Raw genomic sequence first — 24563 nt, 5'->3', positions numbered from 1 at the left:
TAACTTAAAGTGACGGGCGAAGAACGACGCACGGTGTCCTAAGCCGGGCGCCGAAGGCGCCCTCAAACTTACTGTCGGGCGGAGCCCGACGCACGCGATCCTAATCCGGGCGCCGAAGGCACCCTAAAACTCAAAGTGTCGGGCGAAGCCCGACGCACGGCATCTAAGCCGGGCGCCTTCGGCGCCCTCTAACTTAAAGTGTCGGGCGGAGCACGCGGTCCTAAGCAGGGCGCCGAAGGCGCCCTCAAACTTAATGTGTCGGGCGGAGCCCGACGCACGCGGTCCTTAGCAGGGCGCCGAAGCCGCCCTCAACTTAAAGAGTCGGGCGAAGCCCGACACTCGCGGTTCTAAGCCGGGCGCCTTCGGCGCCCTCTAACAAAAAGTGACACACGCGGTTCTATGCCGGGTGCCTTTGGCGCCCTCTAACTTAAAGTGTCGGGCGAAGCATGACGCACGGTGTCCTAAGCCGGGCGCCTTCGGCGCCCTCTAACTTAAAATGTCGGACGGAGCCCGACGCACGCGGTCCTAAGCAGGGCGCCGAAGGCGCCCTCAAACTTAAAGAGTCGGGCGAAGCCCGACACTCGCGGTTCTAAGCCGGGCGCCTTCGGCGCCCTCTAAGTTAAAGTGTCGGGCGAGGCCCGATGCACGCGGTCTTAAGCCGGGCGCCGAAGGCGCCCTCAAACTTAAAGTGTCGGGCGAAGCCCGACACATGCGATTCTAAGCTGGGCGCCTCGGGCGCCCTCTAACTTAAAATGTCGGGCGAAGCCCAACGCACGCGGCCCTAAGCCGGGCGCCTTCGGCGCCCTCTAACTTAAAATGTCTGGCGAAGCCCGACGCACGCGGTCCTAAGCCGAGCCTAAATTTTTCTTGTAATAAGCCCGGCGCCCTCGGCGCCCTTTAAGGTGTCGGGCGAAGCCCGACGCAGGCTTTCTAAGCCGGGCGCCTTCAGCGCCCTCATACTTAATAACTAAAATAGTAACCCCAAAGTAAGTTAAATAAAAAATAAGTTCAAAAACTAAAACCCGACTACTATAAAATGTGCTCTAAAAAGTATGAAACAAGATAGAATTGTTTTATGAAATTATCATGCATGAAATTCACAGCTGTGTATTCTTTTCAATACATAAACTCAATGTTATAATAAGTTTGTAAATTTTAGATATACTTGCTGAGATTCAGAAGATGGCCGTGGGCGTATGCCACTTACCTTAAAGTTTATAATTGTGGCATACGACCACGGCCATCTTCTGAATCTCAGCAAGTATATCTAAAATTTACAAACTTATTATAACATTGAGTTTATGTATTGAAAAGAATACACAGCTGTGAATTTCATGCATGATAATTTCATAAAACAATTCTATCTTGTTTCATACTTTTTAGAGCACATTTTATAGTAGTCGGGTTTTAGTTTTTGAACTTATTTGATCTGTGATTTTGATGAATCCATTGTAAAGTCATGAATGATGTCATAAAAGTACCGTGAGAAGATCTTATTCGCCTCTTCGTTCGCCAACGTCCATACCACGTTGAATACACCGGTTCTCGTCCGATCACCGAAGTTAAGCAACGTCGGGCGAGGTCAGTACTTGGATGGGTGACCGCCTGGGAACACCTCGTGTCGTTGGCTTTTTGTTCCGTCTAAGAAAAAAATGTACCTCAGTACCATACAGAAAAAGGTACGGTGCCCTAGATGGCACTACACCTTTGGGGTACGCTCAGCTAGATGGCTCTAATATTAATATTTGCCATTTTAACACATATCAGGGTAAGAATATGGGCCAAATTGACAAAACTGAGGTTCAAAAGTTTTAAGCTTGTGTCAAGAGATGGCAGTCTATGCACTGTGATTACACATTTCACTTCGACAGTAACTCTCTATAATACTCAATCCTCTTTGCCTAGCTGTTAACCATTTTAGTATCACGTTGCCGTGATTATTATTATGTACTACTAATGTTACTTAATTAAACGACATAAGTAAATTCATAAGTACTCTGGTCATGCTACAAACTACTACAACATTGCTCTACTATTTACATCAGGCGTATTTATTTATAACTTAAAACCAACAGCATCAGCAGTTTATACTTCTAAGTATATAGGTACTAAGGTTAGGTATAGATTCTACTTATCTCATAACTCATAACTATTTTTTGTATTCGCTCAGTGTTGTGGCAATAAACAAGTCCTTTCTTTCTTTCATCCTCCTTGCGTTATCCCGGCATTTTGCCACGGCTCATGGGAGCCTGGGGTCCGCTTTGACAACTAATCCCATGATTTGGCGTAGGCACTAGTTTTACGAAAGCGACTGCCATCTGACCTTCCAACCCGAAGGGTAACTAGACCTTATTGGAATTAGTCCGGTTTCCTCACGATGTTTTCCTTCACCGAAAAGCGACTGGCAAATATCAAATGTCATTTCGCACATAAGTGAAAAACTCATTGGTGCGAGCCGGGGTTCGAACCCGCGACCTCCAGAACGAAAGTCGCACGCACTTACCGCTAGGCTACCAGCGCTTCCAAGTCCTTTCTTTCTTTAATACCTCTATTATTCTACTGTAACACCAACATCTTGCTACCAGAAAATTTTAAATCCATCTTGATTATATTAATTTAAGATGTTTTTGTAATTTTCAAAATTAGGTACCTACTTACTTTTCAAACCTACCTCTTCTTGAATAGGTACTAAAAAGAGTGGTATAGGACCAAGATCCAAATGGTGCCTACACGTAATTTAGTTGTACATACCTGTGTGTATCCTCATGTGGTCATTAAGGGTGTTTTTGCATGAGAAGGTCTTCCCACACTCCGGGCAGTCATGGGGACGTTCACCTGTAGACATTTAATAAATACTTTACATTCATATTCATTTTCTTTACAAGTTACAATTAAAAATAAATAACTAGGTAGATATCATTTCTCATTGCTTCTCGTTGTCTGAGTACCCACAACACAAGCCTTCTTGAGCTGTCCACAGGACTCAGTCAATCTGTGTAAGAATGTCCTATAATATTATATGAATATTTATTAAAAAAAATATTGATACAGATTTGCACAACAAAGGTTCCTAGTCCAATACACAAATAAGAATAATAATATAATCTGAATCAAATTAATCCTAAAGTAACCTCTCGGGCTAAAGTAACCCGGGTTTACAGTATTTACAATACCCACCACTGTGAGTTCTAACATGAGTCGCCAGGTTTGTATTAGTGGTAAATGTCTTGTCGCACCCCTGCACCGGGCAGGCTTTCCGAGGCCGTCTGCAATGTCTCGTAGCAAGCCAGCGGGTCAACAGTAAGGTCCCACAGATAGGGCAAGGCCAGTCTCGCTCACCTAGGTGCCGCTTACTGAAATATTGAGTTTTATAATTAGATTAGAGATTTTTCAAAATTAGAAGTATGAATTAGAAGATGAAGTAGGTAACACGAAAATGGCCGTAGAGAAAGACACAATTGTTACTCATAAAAAAGAAAGTAAGAAAATGGTTTTTTTTTTTATTTTATTTCATAATCACTTTAACTACAGACAATATTAATGTACCCCAGTTAGAGAAAGACACTTAAATTCAACTTTTTTTTTAAGAGTATTATTTGTAAGTGTGCACGGGAAAACGTCCCACTTTGTTGATTGCTATAAAGCCGCTTTGTCAGTTTATTCATGTAAAGAATCAAGTCAATCTCGCCATAATGGTAACCGACTAAGTGGGACGTTTTACTAAACACACTCACATTTGTTCTTAGCAATAAGTGAGTAAAAATTCAGAGAAATACAGCCCAAAAGGCAAATCTTGGTGGCTCAGGGTAGAAAGGTGTGGATGGATCTTGTGGATGCCCTATACACTTATGGGGTGCCCTAGGACAGACAAAAAACGCAAATCTAGAATAATAATTTGCCTTGCCTTTCAATTTCAAGTTAGCAAACAATTGTAGTCTTGAGTAATAAAACTTGTTATAAACTTTTATCAGGAGCAAAATAAGCTGAATAAAATGTTTATACACAATACTCACAGATGCAATGTATAATTGAATTTCCTTGTAAACACTTTTTGACAATATTGGCAAGTATGAGCCACAGGCGGCGCCCAATGTTTGCACCGGCGCTTCGAACCACATTGAGGACATTGTACATTATCTTCTAATAACTCTTTTACTTTTCCACCTTGATTGTCCAAAACGCTCTTCATTGGCTGAATCAACTCAGAATCTATGCTCTCCTCATGCGAAATACAAATGGTGTCGTTTGGAACGCCACATTCCAAATTTGAAATTTGTTTTTTCTCTAAAAATCTAGTGGCCAGTATTTGATTGGATTTCTCACATTTATTTAAAAAGTTGATGGTCGTATCAAGATCTGTGAGACACTGTAAGCAAATAGAAGCCGGTCCTCCGTCGTCTACTGCGATTTTTAGTTTCGTGTTTTTCACTAATTTATCGTAAGGAGATTGTCCCTTCAGCTTTCTGAACAGCGAGAATATAGTATCTTGGCGTTGAAAACATATTCTACAAACGTTGTCGCCGCTATATTCATTCATTATTTAATTGTTTTGCACGAAAATTCAACCACTGAGCGATAAATAAATTGCATAAACATGAAAATGCGCGAAAAATGTCAAACAAAGCTGTCAAACTGACATGTATGATGCGTTCTGAAATAGATCAAATTTCTATAAAACAACTTTAAAACACAATACTACCAGGATTACCGCGCAAAACAAAAAAAAATCTTGTTATGTAGTGGAATGAGGAAATTATAAATGGAACAGGAATTAAATATCAGTGAGCATAACTACTAATAGCAAGAAAATTCAATATATTGGATATACATATTCCAACACGTTATTACTAAATCAAATCAAGCCGGAGATTACATTGTTTTCATTCATTCCATTATTTATCATTACTTAATTGATTGGTTACACAATTCCACACATATTTATAACTAGAGACTGTCAGTAATTTCCACCTGTAGAAAACCTGCAAAAAGAAAAAAAAGGCGCGAAGTATTATGTTTTTTTTCTTCAGAAGACGATTTTTTTTCTACTAACCATCGAATATGATAGTCAATGTTTTATGAGACACACATCGGTGACAACCAAGCCCAAGGTCCGCCCTGATAGAGTAAGTAATCAAATCATCGTAGCCTATGGACGCCCGCAACTTCAGTGAGACCCGTGAGAAGACTGATCGATAAATAAATAAATATTATAAGTAATTAGGACATTCTTACACAGATTGACTGAGTCCCACGGTAAGCTCAAGAAGGCTTGTGTTGTGGGTACTCAGACAACGATATATATATATAATTATACAAATACTTATACATAGAAAACATCCACGACTCAGGAACAAATAGCTCATCACACAAATAAATGCCCTTACAGGGATTCGAACCCGGGACCGCGGCTTAGCAGGCAGGGTCACTTCACTACCGACTACGCCAGACCGGTCGGTAGATGCCTATTCCAATTAAGTTTATTTCACCCACCCTGGGTCACATTATCTCACTTATCGTACAGTGAGTCAAGGCGGAGGAATTAGCACTGCAGTTTAGTCGCGCGACAGTGAGAGCGGGAAAGTGATCGCCGTATTATTTGGTAACCGCGCACGCGGGCGGCATCGGCAATGTTCGACAGGCACGGATTGGTGACTACAGTTTTATTTTTGTGCCGCAGCTGTCAGTTTTATGCAACAACTCAGTAGAAATGTGGATAATATCTATTTTAATCAAAATTTACATAAATATTTTTTTTTTGTTTCTTTTTAAGTATGTACTTACTTTTAGGTTTAGTTTATTGACGATGCATGTTGCGGATTTTCCATTGTTTTACTTTTTGACGAAGCTTGTAGTTGTAGCTAATAACGGGATTGTGTATTCAGCTGACGAAGCCTGCGTTGCGGATTTGAGAATATAGTATCTGAATAAAACAATACTTCGTAAAAATATCATAAATAATTAAACTATGAAGTGTCGGACCAAGTTGACAACGATTTTTGGTAAGTACCACCAAAAGGGCAAACTATTTCAGCAGCGGATCTTCTATTAAAATTATAACTTATAACGTTTACCAATTTTAAATGATTATGTTCACCATTACTCCATTCCACACCTGCTATATTTCGTAGTGTTATTGACGAACCTGGAATGTAATTTTTTGTCCAAATAACATCATTAAATTGGCAATTTTGTCAAAAGTAGTCAGATCGGGCGAAGAATTGACCCGTTCGGAATTACCTTACCACACCACACCGTGCACATTGGTCGCGAAATTATGCTCCTTCATTAAGTAAATTTCAGATTAAATAGACAAAAGAATTAGGTCGATAACCAAGATTTACTTCATCGTGTGTAATTAATGTTTTATGTTCAAGTAACTTCTCAAGGAACAAACCAAGTCCGTCCCTGTCGCGTTACAATTTTCTCCCGATTACGTTCTTGATCGATTAGTATGCGCGAACGCACATATGTTACACGAATGACGGCAGCAAGCTACGCGCACAATTTTAACTAGCCTACCACTCTTCTAAAACTAACCATGTGTCTTGAACATAAGTTTGAAAGTGGGTTGGAAAGAAATTCGGAAGAATTTAGATGCATTTACCTATGGTCCAACGCAAGGACGATTCCGGTAGTGAAAACAGGACGATGGCTACATACTAATGGGCGCTCTCTAAGTTATAAGTATGGGTAGCGAGGATCCACCTCACTCCGTTCCCGATTGGTTGTCGCGCCAACCGGCCGCAATGAGATTTGCTGTAGTGAGTATCTGGAGTGCAGTGAAGTGTTTAGTGAAGTGTCCAGCATTGTCTCGCCTTAACCTGTGTGGGAAAAGTACGGCCCGCAAGCCATTTCCAGCCCGTGATAGGATTTTATCCGGCCCATCTCCGGTCGTTCACAATAGTGTGTTGTATGCCCAGCAGTCTAGCAGTTCCAAAAATGAATCCTTACTACAAAATAAAAATGCATTATTTGTTGTAAATCTGGCCCTCGTCAAAAATCCATTCAAATTTTGGCACCTAATGAAAAAAGTTTCCCACCAGTGATTTAGGTATCAACAGAATTAGTAGGACTTATGAAATCTGGTTCTTTCAAACTGGTCTGTTGGCAACCCAGTGCCAGTGCTGTATTGGTAACAGTTCTTTCCTATTTTGAAAGTTCTTGTTATAAGACACACCGTAACAAATAAATAAATACCTACTGTAGTCCAAATTTGGATGTCGGTTCACATTTGAAAAGACCGGTACTTGCGCATCAGCTTGACACATTGCGTCGGTAGTTAAAACTCTTGTTTTATTAATTTCGTTTCCATTTACTTAAAAGAAGAGTACTAAAAACGTCGAATATGGTAGTATGTGTTGTCACTTGTCACCGTTGCCAGCATGAGATAATTGGGTGCTGATAATTGAGGCGAGGCAATGCTAAAGTGGAAAGGAACTAAAGTTGAGGTGTAAGATAAGTGATAGTTTACCTTCAGTGACAAGCCCTCGTGTTTCAGATCGCGGTGTTGTGCGCATGCGCGGTCCTCGCCGCGGGCGACGGCCTCCGGACCAAGGCCAAGCTCCTCGGGAAACTTGCAGCTAAGATAAAGCACCACAAACGTGGAGTATTCTCCGCTGCTCCGCCGTACAAATACGGACATGATATCCCCCACGTCACCCATTCCATCGTTAAGCCTATTGTAGTTGCCTACCCTCCAACAGCTTCTGTCCATTCCGTTAAAGTGCCTATAAAACATCCTTTATTACACCATCATTATCCTGTTCATGTTGGTCATAAAATCCCACTGCATTCACATTCCTACGCGCACAGATTCCCTCATACTAAGTTGAAACCAGATCAGCATTTCCACCATCATCATCACCACGTTGCGCCCAGACCTGTAGTCCCTATCCTTCCAGCTCATGCTGTACCGGCTGCTCCCGTTGTTCCTACATTACCTGTCCCTATCCCTCAACCGTCAGTTGTTATTCCTCGTCCCATTCCGGCGCCGTCACCTCCAGTAACCCCTATCATTCCTGCCACTCCTCAATTTATTCTTCCGCAGAACCATGTTCATTTAAGGCCTGCGCTTCCTGCTCCCGTTCCGATCCAGCCAGCCCCAGTAGCGCCTTTATATCCTTACGCTCCACAATTCTCTTACGCCATCAGGCCTGGTAACGCCGTCCAGACTTCATACTTCGCTACATACCCTAGATATCCTTTATCATTCCATCAGCCCTTAGTACCTTTAGCTCAACCAGGACTGCCTGCGGTACCTCTAGCGCCTTCAGTAGGTCAGGCAGCCGGGCCTGTGTTTCTAGAGCGCCCCCAGGAGCCGCATTTCCACGTTTTGCCGCAAGCACACGCGCACGGAGTCGTAGAGCAACCTACGGCAGCCGTGGCTGTCGAGCACCATCATCAGTTCTTGCAACCGACTGCTGTACCTCAACCAACACTGTTGCACGCACATCCTACAGTAGTCCAAGAACAACCAGTTGTCCATGAACATCATACAATCTTGCAACCACACCCTACGGTACTTCAAGCAGCGCAACCAACTGTCCACGTTGATCACAACGGTTGGGCGCCAGTACCGCACGGTCACGATTTGAACCATGTTCACCAAGAAGCTCATTTCCATCAGGATCTCGTCCCAACTCAAGAAACCCACTTTGCTCACGATCACTTTACACAGGAACAAGGACAACAAGTTTTCGAGCACCACACTGGGGAAGAACAATACCATGAATACCAACATCAGCTACAACATCATATCCAACAGCAAATAGAACAGGCGCAGTACGAGCAAAATTTGCATAATCACCAATTGGGGCAGCCAGAATATCCTCAAAACCATGACTTTTCACAAGGCCATGATTTCTCAGAGGGACAGGACTTTGCGCAACATGGTCACGACTTTTCACAGCATGGTCATGACTTTTCACAGCATGGTCATGACTTTTCACAGCATGGTCATGACTTTTCACAGCATGGTCATGACTTTTCACAACATGGACATGACTTTTCACAAGGGCAAGATTTCTCACAGCATGGCCAGGACTTCTCTCACACTCAGGACCAACCTCATCAAGAATACGGGGTTCCTCAGCAGCTCGAAGGTCGGAGCGAAGAGGGGGAGGAACCTCAGAAGTTCCATAACCACATCCCATTAGGGTTGCAACCGCCTATAGACCGTCCGTTGGACCATTTCCGGTAGCCATATTGGCGCAATTAGGCCTTCTTTCAGCGCTGTTAAATATATATTCTATCTTAGGTTCATCTAAGCTAAATTTAAACCGATTTGAGCGGAACAAAACCATACATTTTCAATGGAAAATGTATGAAAATTTGCTTGGTTTCAGTCTTAATTCCCCCTCTTCGATTTGCAAAAAGACAAAGACGTCAATGACGTCATGTTGATGAAAGACATTTCGCCTGAAAGACATTTCGCCTACTGGAAAAAAATTTTTCGTTATTAAGTTACAATACATAATACATAAATTATTTGAAGATAATCTCTCATGTGTAAAGCGCTGTAGAATGGCCTAAAAGTTAAGCATTTATTTGCTTTATAAGTCGATTGAAGTAATGTGATAGATTGAGTAACCACTGCGTATTGCCTAACTGTATTTACACGTAACATTAACTTAGATTTAAGTTATTTATTTATTTGATAAATAAAATTGATATACTTTTGTATTTTTTATTTCATTCCCCCAATCGTATGGCGTCCCATTACTCCCTGACTACGATTCGTCCGACATCTAGCGTCAACGATTGTCATTTCTGGGGACCGATTTTTAAATTTCGAACGCACGAGTTCGCCGTTCTAAATTCTGTGGAAAACAACAAAATGGTACTTTTGAAAAAGGACGGCTAGTAATTTGTAATGACCACTCATTTTCGATTCTGTTAGTACTAGAATTAAAATCGTTAGTACTTAGTGGAGATATTATTCAACGATTTTCACGAAATATGGTTGACGTTCAGAAATCAGCTCCCTGCTATGCCGGCAGATTTTAAAAGTGTAGTCACGTTACCAAAACCATTTTGGGCAGGACAGCCACATTCTAAATGGTCCAAATGGTTACATTTACTCGTAAGTTTCATCAATTGCTACATAGCAGCAATTTGGCTGTCACCTCACCTGCCGAAGTAAATAGCGACAAGATTTCTGTCGACAGGATTTAACAGGCGTAAGTGCCCTTGGAACAGTTTGAATTTGGAATTTGCTGCATCAGAACACAGTAAAAGGTTGAATAAGTTGCTGTTGACAGCAATTAGCTGATACACGTTTGTCCAAAGAACTAGAATAGCTACTATTAAAAACTAGAATACGCGAACAGTCGCTGTCATATTTCACTTATAGAAGCATAGTACTTACGCGTTCACCTACACGAGCTTAGACTATGTGCTAGGAACGCGCCTCTTTCATATATTTGATCGCCAGTGTCCGAGGTGACAGATGTTTAAAAAACCGGCCAAGTGCGAGTCGGACTCGCGCACCGAGGGTTCCGTACAAACCTGCAAGGTTTACAATTATTAAAAAAAATATATTATGTGATGTAACTAAAAATTTATGGTTTTCGTAATTTTTCCTTTATCTATGCTATAAGACGTTGCTTCGTACCAAATTTCAAGATTCTGAGTTCACGGGAAGCACCCTGTAGGTTTTGATTCCCTTGCAAGTGTCGAAAATTTGCGGCATAAACGGCTGTATCTTTTGATTGCGTTGGCTTAGAAGTTTGATTTTTTCACAGCTTCAAGGGACAGTAGACCTGAGTAATTGATATAAATTTCAGCTTCATACCTCCACGCGTTCCTGAGAAAAAGGGTCTTGACAGACGGACGGACGGACGGACAGACGGACAACAAAGTGATCCTATAAGGGTTCCGTTTTTTCCTTTTGAGGTACGGAACCCTAAAAAGCTTTGATTTAAATATATGGCAGATGGGCCCAACCTCGTCGTGCTTTGGTATCCTTCGACAAGGCGACCCATTAGTACCTATTACCACGCTATTGCTTACCATCTGATAGGCCGCATGATTGTTTACCACTGATGTGGTACCTATAAAGAATAATTTACTTCAAAATTATGCCATTTGATATCGATCCGAATTTCGTCATATTTTGATTATTGTATCTTGGAAATCTGTGTGTGGGTTAGATTTAGAATATATCCATTTGCCAATATATCTAACTTATAACTACCTACTGTACATGAAATGAACCTACTCGTATCTGTAGCACAGTTTTATGTCCGTCGCTGTCTGAATTCGTTCTTAACCTCCTAGATTTTATGCTGCAATTTGAAATGAAGTAAATGTTAATTACAAGTTATAGTTTTAAGGACTAATATCCGCATAGTCTTATTTAGGACACACGTGCTTAAATGACCAAGCCCCACAACACAAATAAAGCCCAGTCTTATGTGTTCAAGTCATTTTAGTGAATTATGACGTTGTTCTATTAGGTATGTAGGTAATTGTAGTCTAAATAGCTACTGAGTGAAAGTTACGCAATTTATTACCTATTTGGAACATTAGATTTAGATCGCACATGGTCAAATGTATGAAACATGCGTATGTCAGATATGTATTATAAACAATGACTCAAACTTACATTTTCATATCCAGTTGCCAAAAAGTGCACTTTGTTGAGAAAAATACGTACTATGAAACTTCGATGTTAGAATAACAAATAACACAACTACCCTTAATTTCAATTTGTCACCTTAACTGCTAAAACTTATCATTTGCAGATACTACTATACATAGATAACTTATACAATAATATGCTATGATTAATTTTATATTATTTTGGGACTAAATTGATTGAATGTACTAGGTACTTACATTAAATAATTTCAGCTAATAATTATTACGCTTACCGGATGTACCATGCAAACCGGATATCAGATAGAATTAAATTAGTATTTGATAATTATTTGATTCTGTCTGATAATAAGTGGGCCTATTTATTATTAGCCTTCCCAAAATACCAGTGATATTGACATTTTAAATTTTATTTATAAGTGCCTACTACATTTAATCAATTGGAGAACCGGATGTGAATAAAATGATGTTCTTGTTTATCGGTGGATTATTGGTGGGATCGACCGCTAAGAAGGGGTAGAAGGGGTAATGTTATAAAAGCAGGTGTTTACCAGTTACGGGTTACTTTTGAGTTGGATTGCAAACGACAACGAACCAAGTTAAGTGTTACTTTTATATCTATATTTTTATTTTTATGATTTTATTTTTATGATTTTGTTGCCTGTCATAAATCTCCATGTGTGATTTTTATCAAATTATTTTTAGTTTGTTGGTATGTACGTTACAATCACAATTTAAATGCAAACCTTTAATGACGTATTGATATCTCTTCTTCTATTGTTACTAAGTACATAATATTTTGTAACGTATATTTCAACTTTTAGCAATAACATATTACTACTTTTATTAAATATTCAGTGAGAATACTTTATACATTGTTTTGTTAGCAAATCTTCTTGGTCCCTTATTCAATAAATAAATCTTAAATCATAATTACTTTTTTTTATGCTTTTAACCTTGTCGTTATCCCTTTCTTTAACTAATTGGTATTTATGCTTTTAAATAAAAATCTAATATCAGAAGTAGGGATTCAACCTAACGTATAAAGCTAACATATTTATGTATGAATTTCAGAATGAGCACTGCATCCGTAGAGGAACTCTTAAGAGCGATCCGTGATGCCGTCACCGCAACACAGCACAGCATGAAGGACGATGACATCGCGCTGCCATTATTCGATCCTGAGAGGAGTGACAGCGGAGCAGCCAGTTGGTGCGACAGCATCGAAGCCCTAGCAAAGGAGTTCAACTGGAGTGACATCAAAACTGCAGCCAAAGCCGGTAAAGCTCTGAAAGGTTCTGCCTCGAAATGGTTCGAATGCTGGGAACCTTTAGAAGGCAGATCCTGGAAGAATTTTCGTATTGACATCACTAACGCCTATCCTGAAAAGAAAAATTTGTCCGAAAGACTGAGCAAAGCTGTCCTGTACTCTTCCGACTCTGCCGAATCCTATAGTGAATATGCCAGAGAGAAATTGAGATTGCTACGTAATACAAAAATTGCTTTTACTGATGCACAATTGGTTGAGATAGTTTGCGGGGGTATAAGCGATGTTGATATTAGGATGGCTTCTTTAAATAATGGCGTTACTACTACATCTGCCCTAATAGCCCTACTATCAACATACGCAAAAACCAAGAAGAGGACAGCTGAGCCCAATAATTCGAAAGATGTCAGTGGCGCGGGACCTAGTGGAGCTAAGCGATCTAAATTTAATAACGAAAAGAAATGCTTTACTTGCAACAAATTAGGGCATTTCCAGGCTGACTGTTTTAAAAACAAGCCGGTACAAGTAAACAGCCAAACTCCATAAGCTCCCAAGCCAACCGACTACAGAGCTAAGATTTGTACATATTGCAAAAAGGTTGGACACACTGAGGCAGTTTGTTTTCATAAGCAACGTGCAGAATCTAGTAGTTCTTCTGTAACCACTGTAGCCCCAGCACAAGAAGTCAATTTTTTAGGCAGGCAGAATTAAACCTAACGCGATGCTTTATTAATGATCATCTTTTATATTGTTTGCTTGATACTGGAGCAGCAGTAAGCTTAATAAAAGAGTCTGTCGCGAGTAGGTTAGGATGTCATTTAAAACCAGTATCAATATACCTTAATGGAATAGGACCTAATCAAATTCATATTTTTGCTATTATTAGTGTATTCGTTAAATTCGACGAAGTTTGCCTAGAACTTGATATTCATGTTGCTAGAGATTACGACATTACACATGACCTTTTAATAGGTAAAAACGCTGTTAATTATCCAGATATAAAAATTGAAGCGGATTCAACTGGTTCTCGGGTAGTCAGGAAATCGGTTTCAACCAACACTGAAGTCAATTTAATCAATACAACGTCTGATTTATGTGATTTATCATCAAATATAAATCATTTGGATATAAAATTACAGGAGGATATCAAAAAAATATTTCAAAAATATCCTTCAGTTTTGGCTGAAACTGGTAATGTTAAAACGGGTGAATTGAATTTACGTATGAAAAATAACAATGTAGTACATTATCGTCCATATCGATTGGCTCCAATAGAGAGGGAGAAAGTAGATCAGATCGTCCGGGAACTTCTTGATAAAAACATAATTAGAGAAAGCGAGTCTCCATTTGCTAGTCCAGTTATTTTGGTAAAGAAAAAAGACGGCAGTGACAGACTGTGCATTGATTATAGAGCATTGAACAAAAATTTAGAAAAAGACAGATACCCTCTCCCTCTCATTGAAGATCAAATTGACAGGTTAGGTAAAGCTAAATACTACATTTCCATTGACATGAAAAATGGTTTTCACCAAATTCCGGTAGCGGCTGATTCTATAAAGTTTACAGCTTTCGTAACACCTAGCGGCCATTACGAATTCACAAAAATGCCCTTTGGAATTTGCAATGGACCCTCTGTGTTTCAGAGAGCTATTTCAAAAGCGGTTCAGCATCTGAAATTTCTTTTGGTTTATATGGACGACATTCTCATTCCTTTTGAAACCATAAACGAGGGGTTAGGATACTTAGATGAGACTCTAAAAGCCCTTAGTTGTGCAGGATTTACAATAAATCTAAAAAAGTGCAAATTTTTTGTGAACAATATAGAATATTTGGGTAGGCATATATCACACGAAGGTATTCGACCTAGTGAGAATAAAGTTTCAGCGTTAGTAAATTCTCCAGTTCCCCGAAACGTTAAACAGGTCCGACAGTTTATGGGTTTAGCAAGTTATTTCCGCAAATTTATACCTAACTTTGCTGCTAGAACAACTTGCATTACAAAGCTTACAAAAGTTAATCAAAAATGGGAATGGGGACTTGAACAGGATGAGGCAAGGACTTATGTAATAAAACACTTATCCACCAAACCTTTATTAACCGTATTTGATCCCAAGCTGCCTACAGAACTTTACACTGATGCCAGTTCTATAGGCTACGGAGCTATTCTTGTTCAAAGAGCCAATAATAATAAAAACGTAGTTGCTTATTTCAGTAAAAGAACAACACCAACAGAATCCAGGTATTGTTCATACGATTTAGAAACTTTGGCGATTTATAACGCACTGAAACATTTTCGTGTCTATCTTCTGGGTATCAAATTTCAAATTTTTACAGACTGTAATTCTATTAAATCTACTATGAATAAGAAAGATATTTCACCTCGTGTGGCCCGTTGGTGGACATTTATGCAAGATTTTGACTTTGAGATAGTATACAAAAAGGGTAAATATATTGGACACGTCGATTTTCTTAGCCGTAATCCTGTTCAATCTCCTCTTTCTGATGACCAAAATAATACATCGCCAGACCAATCCTCTTCGGGTACTAAGTTGTCGCATCGTGATGTTTCAAATGTAGTATTTAATATAAACTTAATCGAAGAGCCAGAATCATGGTTATATACTGCTCAACAAAATGATCCTGAAACTCAAAATTTAATAGCACGGGTTTTAGCTGGCGAGTTAGATGAAAACAGATATTTATTAAATAATAATCTACTGTATTATTGCGTCCAACCTAATGAGCCTAAATTATACATACCAAAATCATGCAGGTTTAATCTTTTAAAATGGTTTCACAGTGATAATTGTCATGTGGGATTTGAAAAGACTATAGGAAAGATTCGTGAACATTTTTGGTTCCCGCACATGTCAGGATTTGTAAAGAAATATCTTACACATTGCTTAACGTGCGTAGAACGTAAGGGCCCTTCTGGCCCAAAACAAGGTTTCTTACACCCAATTGAGAAAATTCCAATTCCATTCCATACAGTCCATTTGGACTGTACAGGACCTTTCACGCAAACCGATGAAGGGTTTCGATATATTCTCCTGTTGATTGATGGGTTTACAAAATTTTGTTTATTAAAACCCCTCAAAAGCCTCAAGTCTCAGGATTTAGTACCACTCATTAGAGATATTGTTACAACCATTCGAGCTCCATCTAAAATAATCACTGATCAAGGTACAAATTTTAGCTCACATCAAATTAGATCACTGTTCCGAGATTTACATATTGAGCATCACATGGTGGCAACTGGTACACCAAGAGGAAATGGTCAGATAGAACGATATGTAGCGACTGTTATAAATATGTTAAATACCACTTGCAATGGGTCGTCAGATTGGCCGAACGGATTATGGAAAGTACAGCAATCCGTCAACACCACTATACAAAAGTCTACCGGTTTTACTCCTATTCGTCTACTAATGGGTTGCGATGCAAATATACCTAGTATTCAGGCACGGTTAGATGAAATAAACGTTCGAGAATCAAACACGGATGTCAGGGCCGATCGCGAGTTAGCTCACCAACGTTTATTGCTGGAATCCGAAAAATTTAAAAATCGTTTTGATTCCACTAGGCGGGATAATAAAGTATTTCAGGTTGGTGATATAGTTTACGTTAACCAAGACCATAGACGTCTCGATAAATTAAGTCCCAGGTTTAAAGGTCCGTACGAAATAATTGAATTAATGCCGCATGATAGATATTCTTTGAGAGGGATAGATAACTTACGCAATTTGATTGTTGCTAAAGATAAAATAAGACTGTGGCCAGGGGAGTGGTTAGATGAGAACACTAATAGTGATATATAACAAAATTAATATTGATTAGTATTATTATATAACCTGTCAAATTGATATTTGATTAGTATGAGATGGTTATCCATGTAAACATTAAATACGTGTAAGTAATATAATCTACAAAGGTACAAATGATTATGCTTTGTTATCTCTGATTATAATGAAATAAAAATAAGTGAAATTAAAGGTATTTTGTAAATATGAAAAAAAAAAACCATGAAAATGTTATTTTGCGTAGGGGTCATACATATTTTTTTTTCTAAAATTGGTTAAACACTTCTTGATGGATACATCAAATGTAAATGATCAGAAGTCCATTAGTAATCGCTTTTTTTTTTTTCTTCTAGATTCACAGATCCTTTATTCTAAAAATATGTTTGACTCGTATAAATATGTTAACCGATTCATGCTTGCTACCGAGGCTCACTTGATGTGATAAGTGAAACAGTAGCAATGCAACTGTAGGAAAATTGTTACCGAGCCTGCGTGCTCTCACTTGATGTTATAAGTGAAACCGTAGCAATATAGGGACATGCTATAGAGCTTGCGAGCCTCACTTGATGTTATAAGTGGAAAGTAGCGAATTCAGGTTACATTGCTACCGAGGCTCACTTGATGTGATAAGTGAAACAGTAGCATTGATTGTAAATAGGATGATTGCTGCCGATCCTGCGCGATCTCACTTGATGTAATAAGTGAAACAGTAGCAATATAGGGACCTGCTATAGAGCCTGCGAGCCTCACTTGATGTTATAAGTGGAAGAGTAGCTGAAAAAGTGAGTCTATGCAATCTGTTTTAGATAAATAAGGTACTTCGAGAACGAAGTACCTGTCAGTATGGCCGTGTCAGATATGTATTATAAACAATGACTCAAACTTACATTTTCATATCCAGTTGCCAAAAAGTGCACTTTGTTGAGAAAAATACGTACTATGAAACTTCGATGTTAGAATAACAAATAACACAACTACCCTTAATTTCAATTTGTCACCTTAACTGCTAAAACTTATCATTTGCAGATACTACTATACATAGATAACTTATACAATAATATGCTATGATTAATTTTATATTATTTTGGGACTAAATTGATTGAATGTACTAGGTACTTACATTAAATAATTTCAGCTAATAATTATTACGCTTACCGGATGTACCATGCAAACCGGATATCAGATAGAATTAAATTAGTATTTGATAATTATTTAATTCTGTCTGATAATAAGTGGGCCTATTTATTATTAGCCTTCCCAAAATACCAGTGATATTGACATTTTAAATTTTATTTATAAGTGCCTACTACATTTAATCAATTGGAGAACCGGATGTGAATAAAATGATGTTCTTGTTTATCGGTGGATTATTGGTGGGATCGACCGCTAAGAAGGGGTAGAAGGGGTAATGTTATAAAAGCAGGTGTTTACCAGTTACGGGTTACTTTTGAGTTGGATTGCAAACGACAACGAACCAAGTTAAGTGTTACTTTTATATCTATATTTTTATTTTTATGATTTTATTTTTATGATTTTGTTGCCTGTCATAAATCTCCATGTGTGATTTTTATCAAATTATTTTTAGTTTGTTGGTATGTACGTTACAATCACAATTTAAATGCAAACCTTTAATGACGTATTGATATCTCTTCTTCTATTGTTACTAAGTACATAATATTTTGTAACGTATATTTCAACTTTTAGCAATAACATATTACTACTTTTATTAAATATTCAGTGAGAATACTTTATACATTGTTTTGTTAGCAAATCTTCTTGGTCCCTTATTCAATAAATAAATCTTAAATCATAATTACTTTTTTTTATGCTTTTAACCTTGTCGTTATCCCTTTCTTTAACTAATTGGTATTTATGCTTTTAAATAAAAATCTAATACGTACTACAAATTTAAAAGCTACCTAAGTATGTAGTTAATAGTACTTACTCTACCCATGAGGTCGAAATCTAGTACTAGTGATAATGATAACGGTAATTCATGTAATGTATGACATCTTTTGGGGTACTCCTAATGGGCTATTGCGCAATGCACCCGCATCATTTCCACGTCTGCGTAAGTATGTGTACATGCAAACGACGAGGGGCCCGTTTCTCGAAAGGTACAAGCCTTGTATTACAAGTGTGTTTCCATGACAACCCGTACGATTTGACAGTTCACGCACTTGTAATACATGGCTTGTACCTTTCGAAAAACGGGCCCCAGCGAGTCCTGTCACCACGCACGCACATTACGACAACGTCAACTGTATGCCCAATGAGCTAAACCAGACCAATGAGTTGACCAGGGGCCTATTGCATAACAATTTACAACTTGTATTACAAGTGGAACTCTCTTTCTTATAAAATGAATTGGAGGGGGACTACCGCTTGTAATATGAGTTGTAAATTGTTATGCAATAGGCCCCTGAAATATATTATTACTTGTATGTCTTTCCCATCACGGAACAATGGTGTTCCGGACCTTTGGGAGGCGTGCGCGGGGCCGAAGCCAACGCGTAGAGGCCCTTTCGACACTTTAATGAAATGTAAGGGGTACACCGAGCGGATGTTGCCCTTGCCCGTATCATGGGACACACGCAGAGGCACACCCGCCAGGGTGTAAGGACTATTTGAGAGTTAATGGAATCTAAAATGAACTGGTCTATTTTGATGAAAGTGATGGACTAAATACTGGGCTATGGATAAAAAAACCGGACGCCTGCCTAACAAAACGGTATCCAATTTTATTTCCGGCAGACGGTGACTCGTCCCCACAAGATGGGCCCCCACAAAAAGCGACATCCAAGATGGTTCAAGGGCAACACCGGTGTGAGAACTCAAGGGTGTCGAGAGGTGTACACCGCTTTCTGCCCAGTGGCTGTTAAGCCACTGTACCAACTCGCGTCTTATGCAAATTTTCACTTCCACCTCTGGGGCATGTAGCCCTAACGACCCCACTCTGGACAGCCAGCCAAGGCAAGCCAGAGGTAGAGAGTACTGTCCCACCCACCCGCCTTACGGGTAACAGAACTCCCCAGGAGCACTCGGGTACGTGGGGTCGCTGGTCGCTGTTCCCCAACAGCTCGCCACAAGCTGCCCTGCGTTGACTAATCAGTCAACGCAGTGCAATCGCACTGGTAAAACCAATGGGCGATGGGGTCGTCACATCCCTACGCTAATATTATTACTATTATTATTGTCAGGATGGCGCTGTTATTCTGATGTATAGGGTGACAGTTCAGTTTAGTATGAAGAAAATAGTTCTAATAAAATTCCGCAACATGGCGCGTATACGAGTACGTAGTCAATAGTAAAGTCATATATTCTGGTTAGGCCCCGTAGCCGCATGGCATTTCTGCGACGCGAAACGAAATCGAAACGCCGCGAAAGGTAGTTTGACTCTGTCGCACCAATACTCAAAAGCAATAGAGATAGATATCTACGAGCGTTTCGTTTCGTTAGGTTTGTGTATTCGGCTACGCAAGCTGGCCCTGAAACGCCGCGAAAGGTAGTCTGGCTCTGTCGCGCAAATACGCAAGAGCGATAGAGATAGATATCTACGAGAGTATCGTTTCGTGAGCATTTATGCATTTGGCAACGCACGCAGGCTTTAACTGCGACACGTCCGCCGGCGGCTTGACCACTCTTTAGTTTTAGAAATATAGGATGCTAAACCAGTCCAATTTTGATTGACCGATTACACGAGACGTTCGACACGAGTAGTGCGTTTTCACATTATCCGATCCGATATCGGATGTCGGCCCAATAATCCCAATATCCCATACATTACAGGCGCCATCTTGGATTTATTCTATTGAAATTCTTCCGACATCCGATATCGGATCGGATAATGTGAAAACGGACTAAGACAATAAGGAGTTACAACACTTGAATCTAACACCGAACTGCTCACATTTCGTGTAATAACGACTGCGCTTGCGTCGATAGTGGTCATAAACGCAGAGTAGTTAGACAGAAAGTCCATTTTTATATTGATTTGTTGGCAAAAGGATTGATTAATGGTACTTAGAATACATTATTTTGCCCCACGTTTTGCCCTATGCAGGGTTTACCAATTATTGTAGCTTCTCCAAAAATTTTAAATCTGTATTTTAAAATCATAATCGATCGCTGTCTTTTGGAAATTAGCAGGCCAACATGGTCAAAATGTAAATTTAAGACGTTACGCTACGGGAGCGAAAATGCTAAAATGGAAAGGAGTCCCCCTTTCAATTTAGGAATTTCAGTTAAATATACTAGTGTTATTAACTAGATTTATCGAAGAAAAAAATGTCCATTAAGAACAACTCAGTTAAAAGATATTGCGAAAAAATCTTTAAAATCGAGGTTCCGCTCCCGACTGTTTCCTCCTTCAAAACTTATTTTAACGGAACGAAATTTGAAAATCTGAATAACAATGAAATAATTTGTGTCGCACCGTTTAGATTTTTTGGCTAATTAATACCGATCTTGAGTATCACACCTTTTTTTGAGCCATATTGAAAAACGCCGTTTTTAGAAAGTTTTGATTGGCTCTAGCGTCTTTTAAAATAAAAATACTTAGCAAAAAAATCAAAACGGTCCGACACAGATAAAAATAATAATAATCTGTGTTGAAAAAATCATTGCTCTAGTATCTTCAAAAACCAGGGAGGAAATAGTCGAGAGCGTTTGTATGGAGAATAGACCTGTATCGCATCGTCTTAAATCAATTAAAATTACGTCCCGATGATATAGTATTTCTTTTAGACTCGAACTGAACGGGTTTTATAGGTACTTAGCTTTTGTGTAGTCAAAATCTAGACAAAACCCTAACTCTAATAGTATTAGGTATAAGTAATTTAGAATTGGAGATTTCTATAAAAATTAAAACTATGCCCAATCTCATGAACTTTAAAGATTGGGTCATTCTGAAAGACTATTTTTTTATCATCATTTTAGAGTTACCGGACCTCTTAGAGTTAGAAGGACCTTGATAGCCAGGATCTAATTTTGAACGCACCTCGCCAACAATTGCAAAAGCATAGTTCTCATAAACATTAATTAATTTATCACTATCAGCAAGTGTACGAACAATACATGCTTGCTGTATCTCGCCCATGATTCATCTCACGAAGTACAGCCACGGAGAAAAGTGTTGGAAATAAATAAACCCTTCACAATCTTCATATAGCCTCATCCTGCCCACCATATACAGTTGGAGCCATTTAAATTTAGGGTAGATTTTCCTTTGTATCACGATTTAGGTAAAACATTTAAAAATAAGATATTTTTTGCCTACCCAGGCTTTTATTTCATAATTTCCGAAAATTGGAATATGTTCTTTATAAATCACATTGGGCAGGACGAGGATAGAGATCGCTAATTTTTTCATTTCAGATTAGGCAAGAATGTTTTTGATCCCGGTTTGCTTCAAAGGCCCGAAGGTTACTTGGTAGATATTGCCTTCTGGCATTAAGTTCACCTTGTTCAGCCCTTACTCGTTTACTCGAAGAAAAGTTTTGATAATTCGATTAATAAATAAACTTTGCTAATTATCTTCTAATCCTGAAATTTTTGAAGCCATATTTTGAAATGTGATAATATTAACCATTATGAACTCACATGTGATCTTTATCTACAATTATACGGTGCTTTATTCTATAATAATTATGTTCATATAACATTTATTTAAACCGTAAAAATAACACATACAATTAATTTAAATTAAAAATGCCCACTGTCACAAGTGGTGGGTGGTGGGCACTGTTAATTATTACTCAATCCAAGAATTTATGTCTGATGAAAACCCATAATGCTCATTGCTTATTTTTGCTTATAATTTTTCTATTATTGTTATTTTTTCTTTCTCAATCTCCTTCGTCAAGACAAGACAAGACAAGACAAGAGACGCCGTACCCAGCCAGGACATGCCTGCTCCGGACTAGCCGGCGTACCAGGGGGCGTAGTTTTGTGGGGAGTGACACGCTCAGGGATAGGGGGAGGATAGTCAATCAGTCGGCTATGCAGCCTTGAGCCAATATTGGAAGGTAGGAGGGGTAGGTTAAGTCATTAAAGGAGAGCGTTAGAAAATTAATATGTCTGTTCCTCGTTTTAGTTTCGATTAGCTAACTAACTTGTTTCGAGTTAGCTGTATGCAATATAATCTTAGAATTCTGGCTGCTCGTCGATTCGATGGTCTACTTCTTCTTCTGATTCGCTGTCGGTCTCTTCTAGTGTATAAATTTCTCTTGCTGCTTTTACGAATTGGCTTTTGTCCTCTGCCATGTTGAGCCATTCGGAAGGATGTCTGGGGTAATATTCCATGTCTTGCATCAGTGAATTTTCCCACGTGTAGATAGGTCTGCCCACTTTAAGTTTATTGGCTCTGTATCTATAGGCGGCCTCTAAGAGGTGGGGTTTAGGGCGTCTTAGGATGTGTCCTAGGTAGCACATTCGGAGGCATTTTATCCTCTTTGTGATTGTTTTACCGTTGAGGATATCTCGAATCTTAGCTGGTTTCGGTGCTGTTCCTGACTTGTTTATCATGTCTCTTAATATTATTCGCTCATAGCGTCTGAGTTTGGATCTATTGGCTTTAGTAAGGGCTGCACACTTGAGCCCGTATGTGATGGTAGGTTCGATGACCATTTTATATAGTAGAAGTGTGATCTGCCATTGCATTTTAGATTCTTTGACGAATTTAGTAAGAATTTTAGCGTTTCGTAGAGCCTGTTTGCAACGTGTGTGAACTGTGTTATTTCTAGATAGCGTAGACGTGATGTATGTTCCTAGGTATCTAATTTCGTTCACTGGGGAGATTAGTGAGCTACCGAGGGTGACGAAGGTTCCCTGGTTTTGGTTTGTATTTACTGGGTCTCTCACTAGTAATTTAGTTTTAGTCTCATTCACTCTGAGGCCTACCGTTTTTCTTTCTCAATCTCCTTCGTTTCCATTAATGTAAAAATAAAATATAGATTATTTGTTGACTGCTAAATTAATTCAATAATTCTAAAATTGTATTGTACTTATTTCAAAATTCCCTTACTACGGACTTTATCATATTATGATATACTTTTTTGCATGTTTTGTTTTTGCATGTTAGCTTTATATTGCATGCCTATCATAGGGTAGAACATAAGGACACCGCACTGACTAACAAAACTATATTCTTGCAATAAATATATTTATATTTCTATTCAAAATAATAAAGATTATGAATCTCTGTATGTTTATTTAATTTATAGAAATAAAACTATGGAAACGGATTAAATCGCGTATAATGAATTTAAAATACATCCCGACGTTTCGAACTCTTTACAGCGTTCGTGGTCAACGGGTGACTGAGGAAAAATTAAAATGTGCAAAAGCTACCCACTTACAAGAAATATTAACGAACCATGACCACAAATAATATAGATTTCTAAGGCAGGTTCACACACTATTAATAAAGCCAGTTATACAATATTCAAAAAATTTTACCATTACTCTGTTAAAAAAAAGAAAGAATAATGAAAAAGAATAAAGTAAAGAGTTCGAAACGTCGGGATGTATTTTAAATTCATTATACGCGATTTAATCCGTTTCCATAGTTTTATTTCATGAGTAACTATCGCGGTAACCGAAGACAATATTAATTTATAGACATTACACAAAATAAAACAATAGGTACTTTATATATTTTGACAAATTAAATGGCATAAATAAACATTTTTAAGATAAGTAGGTATGTATAATTTTGAGCAAAAGTTTTAGACAGTCAAATGAAATCAAAAATTTGAACGTTAAATATACGAATGAACCACTTGTCTATCCGCCAGTACTCGCGCCCTAAGTACTAGCCCGCCTAGACAACCTAGAGGGGCCGCCCGTATAAAAGCGACCGGCTCCCAACCTGGCCAGTTCTCACCCGAACACGGCAA

The 24563-nt window shown here is 38.9% G+C and overlaps 2 protein-coding genes and 1 non-coding gene across 3 annotated transcripts in view; 2 read left to right on the top strand and 1 right to left on the bottom strand.

Moving 5' to 3' along the window:
* The window catches only part of LOC125235251 (gastrula zinc finger protein XlCGF8.2DB-like), a 29320-nt gene extending 24727 nt beyond the window's left edge, over window positions 1-4593 (bottom strand). The window contains exons 1-3 of the mRNA XM_048141747.1: window positions 4014-4593; window positions 3178-3353; window positions 2752-2835 (exon numbers count right to left, since the gene is read on the bottom strand). Coding sequence (XP_047997704.1) covers window positions 2752-2835; window positions 3178-3353; window positions 4014-4537 — 784 coding nt within the window. The 5' untranslated portion in view covers window positions 4538-4593. The remainder of the gene's footprint in view (window positions 1-2751; window positions 2836-3177; window positions 3354-4013) is intronic.
* Window positions 1512-1630, top strand: LOC125235655. Its single transcript, XR_007178108.1, has one exon. It is a non-coding gene; the product is annotated as a 5S ribosomal RNA (ribosomal RNA).
* A 2082-nt stretch (window positions 4594-6675) lies between the features above and the next one.
* On the top strand, window positions 6676-9681 carry LOC125235330 (bromodomain-containing protein 4-like). The gene is made up of 2 exons (XM_048141867.1): window positions 6676-6761; window positions 7499-9681. The coding sequence occupies exons 1-2, from the start codon at window positions 6687-6689 to the stop codon at window positions 9197-9199; spliced, it is 1776 nt and encodes a 591-aa protein (XP_047997824.1). The 5' UTR covers window positions 6676-6686; the 3' UTR covers window positions 9200-9681.
* The last annotated feature ends 14882 nt before the right edge of the window (window positions 9682-24563 follow it).

Source organism: Leguminivora glycinivorella, chromosome 17 (assembly GCF_023078275.1).
Source record: "Leguminivora glycinivorella isolate SPB_JAAS2020 chromosome 17, LegGlyc_1.1, whole genome shotgun sequence".
In the NCBI taxonomy this organism is placed as follows: Eukaryota; Metazoa; Arthropoda; class Insecta; order Lepidoptera; family Tortricidae; genus Leguminivora; species Leguminivora glycinivorella.
Note: the sequence above shows the minus strand (reverse complement) of the source record. Positions and strands in the feature narration are given on the sequence as shown.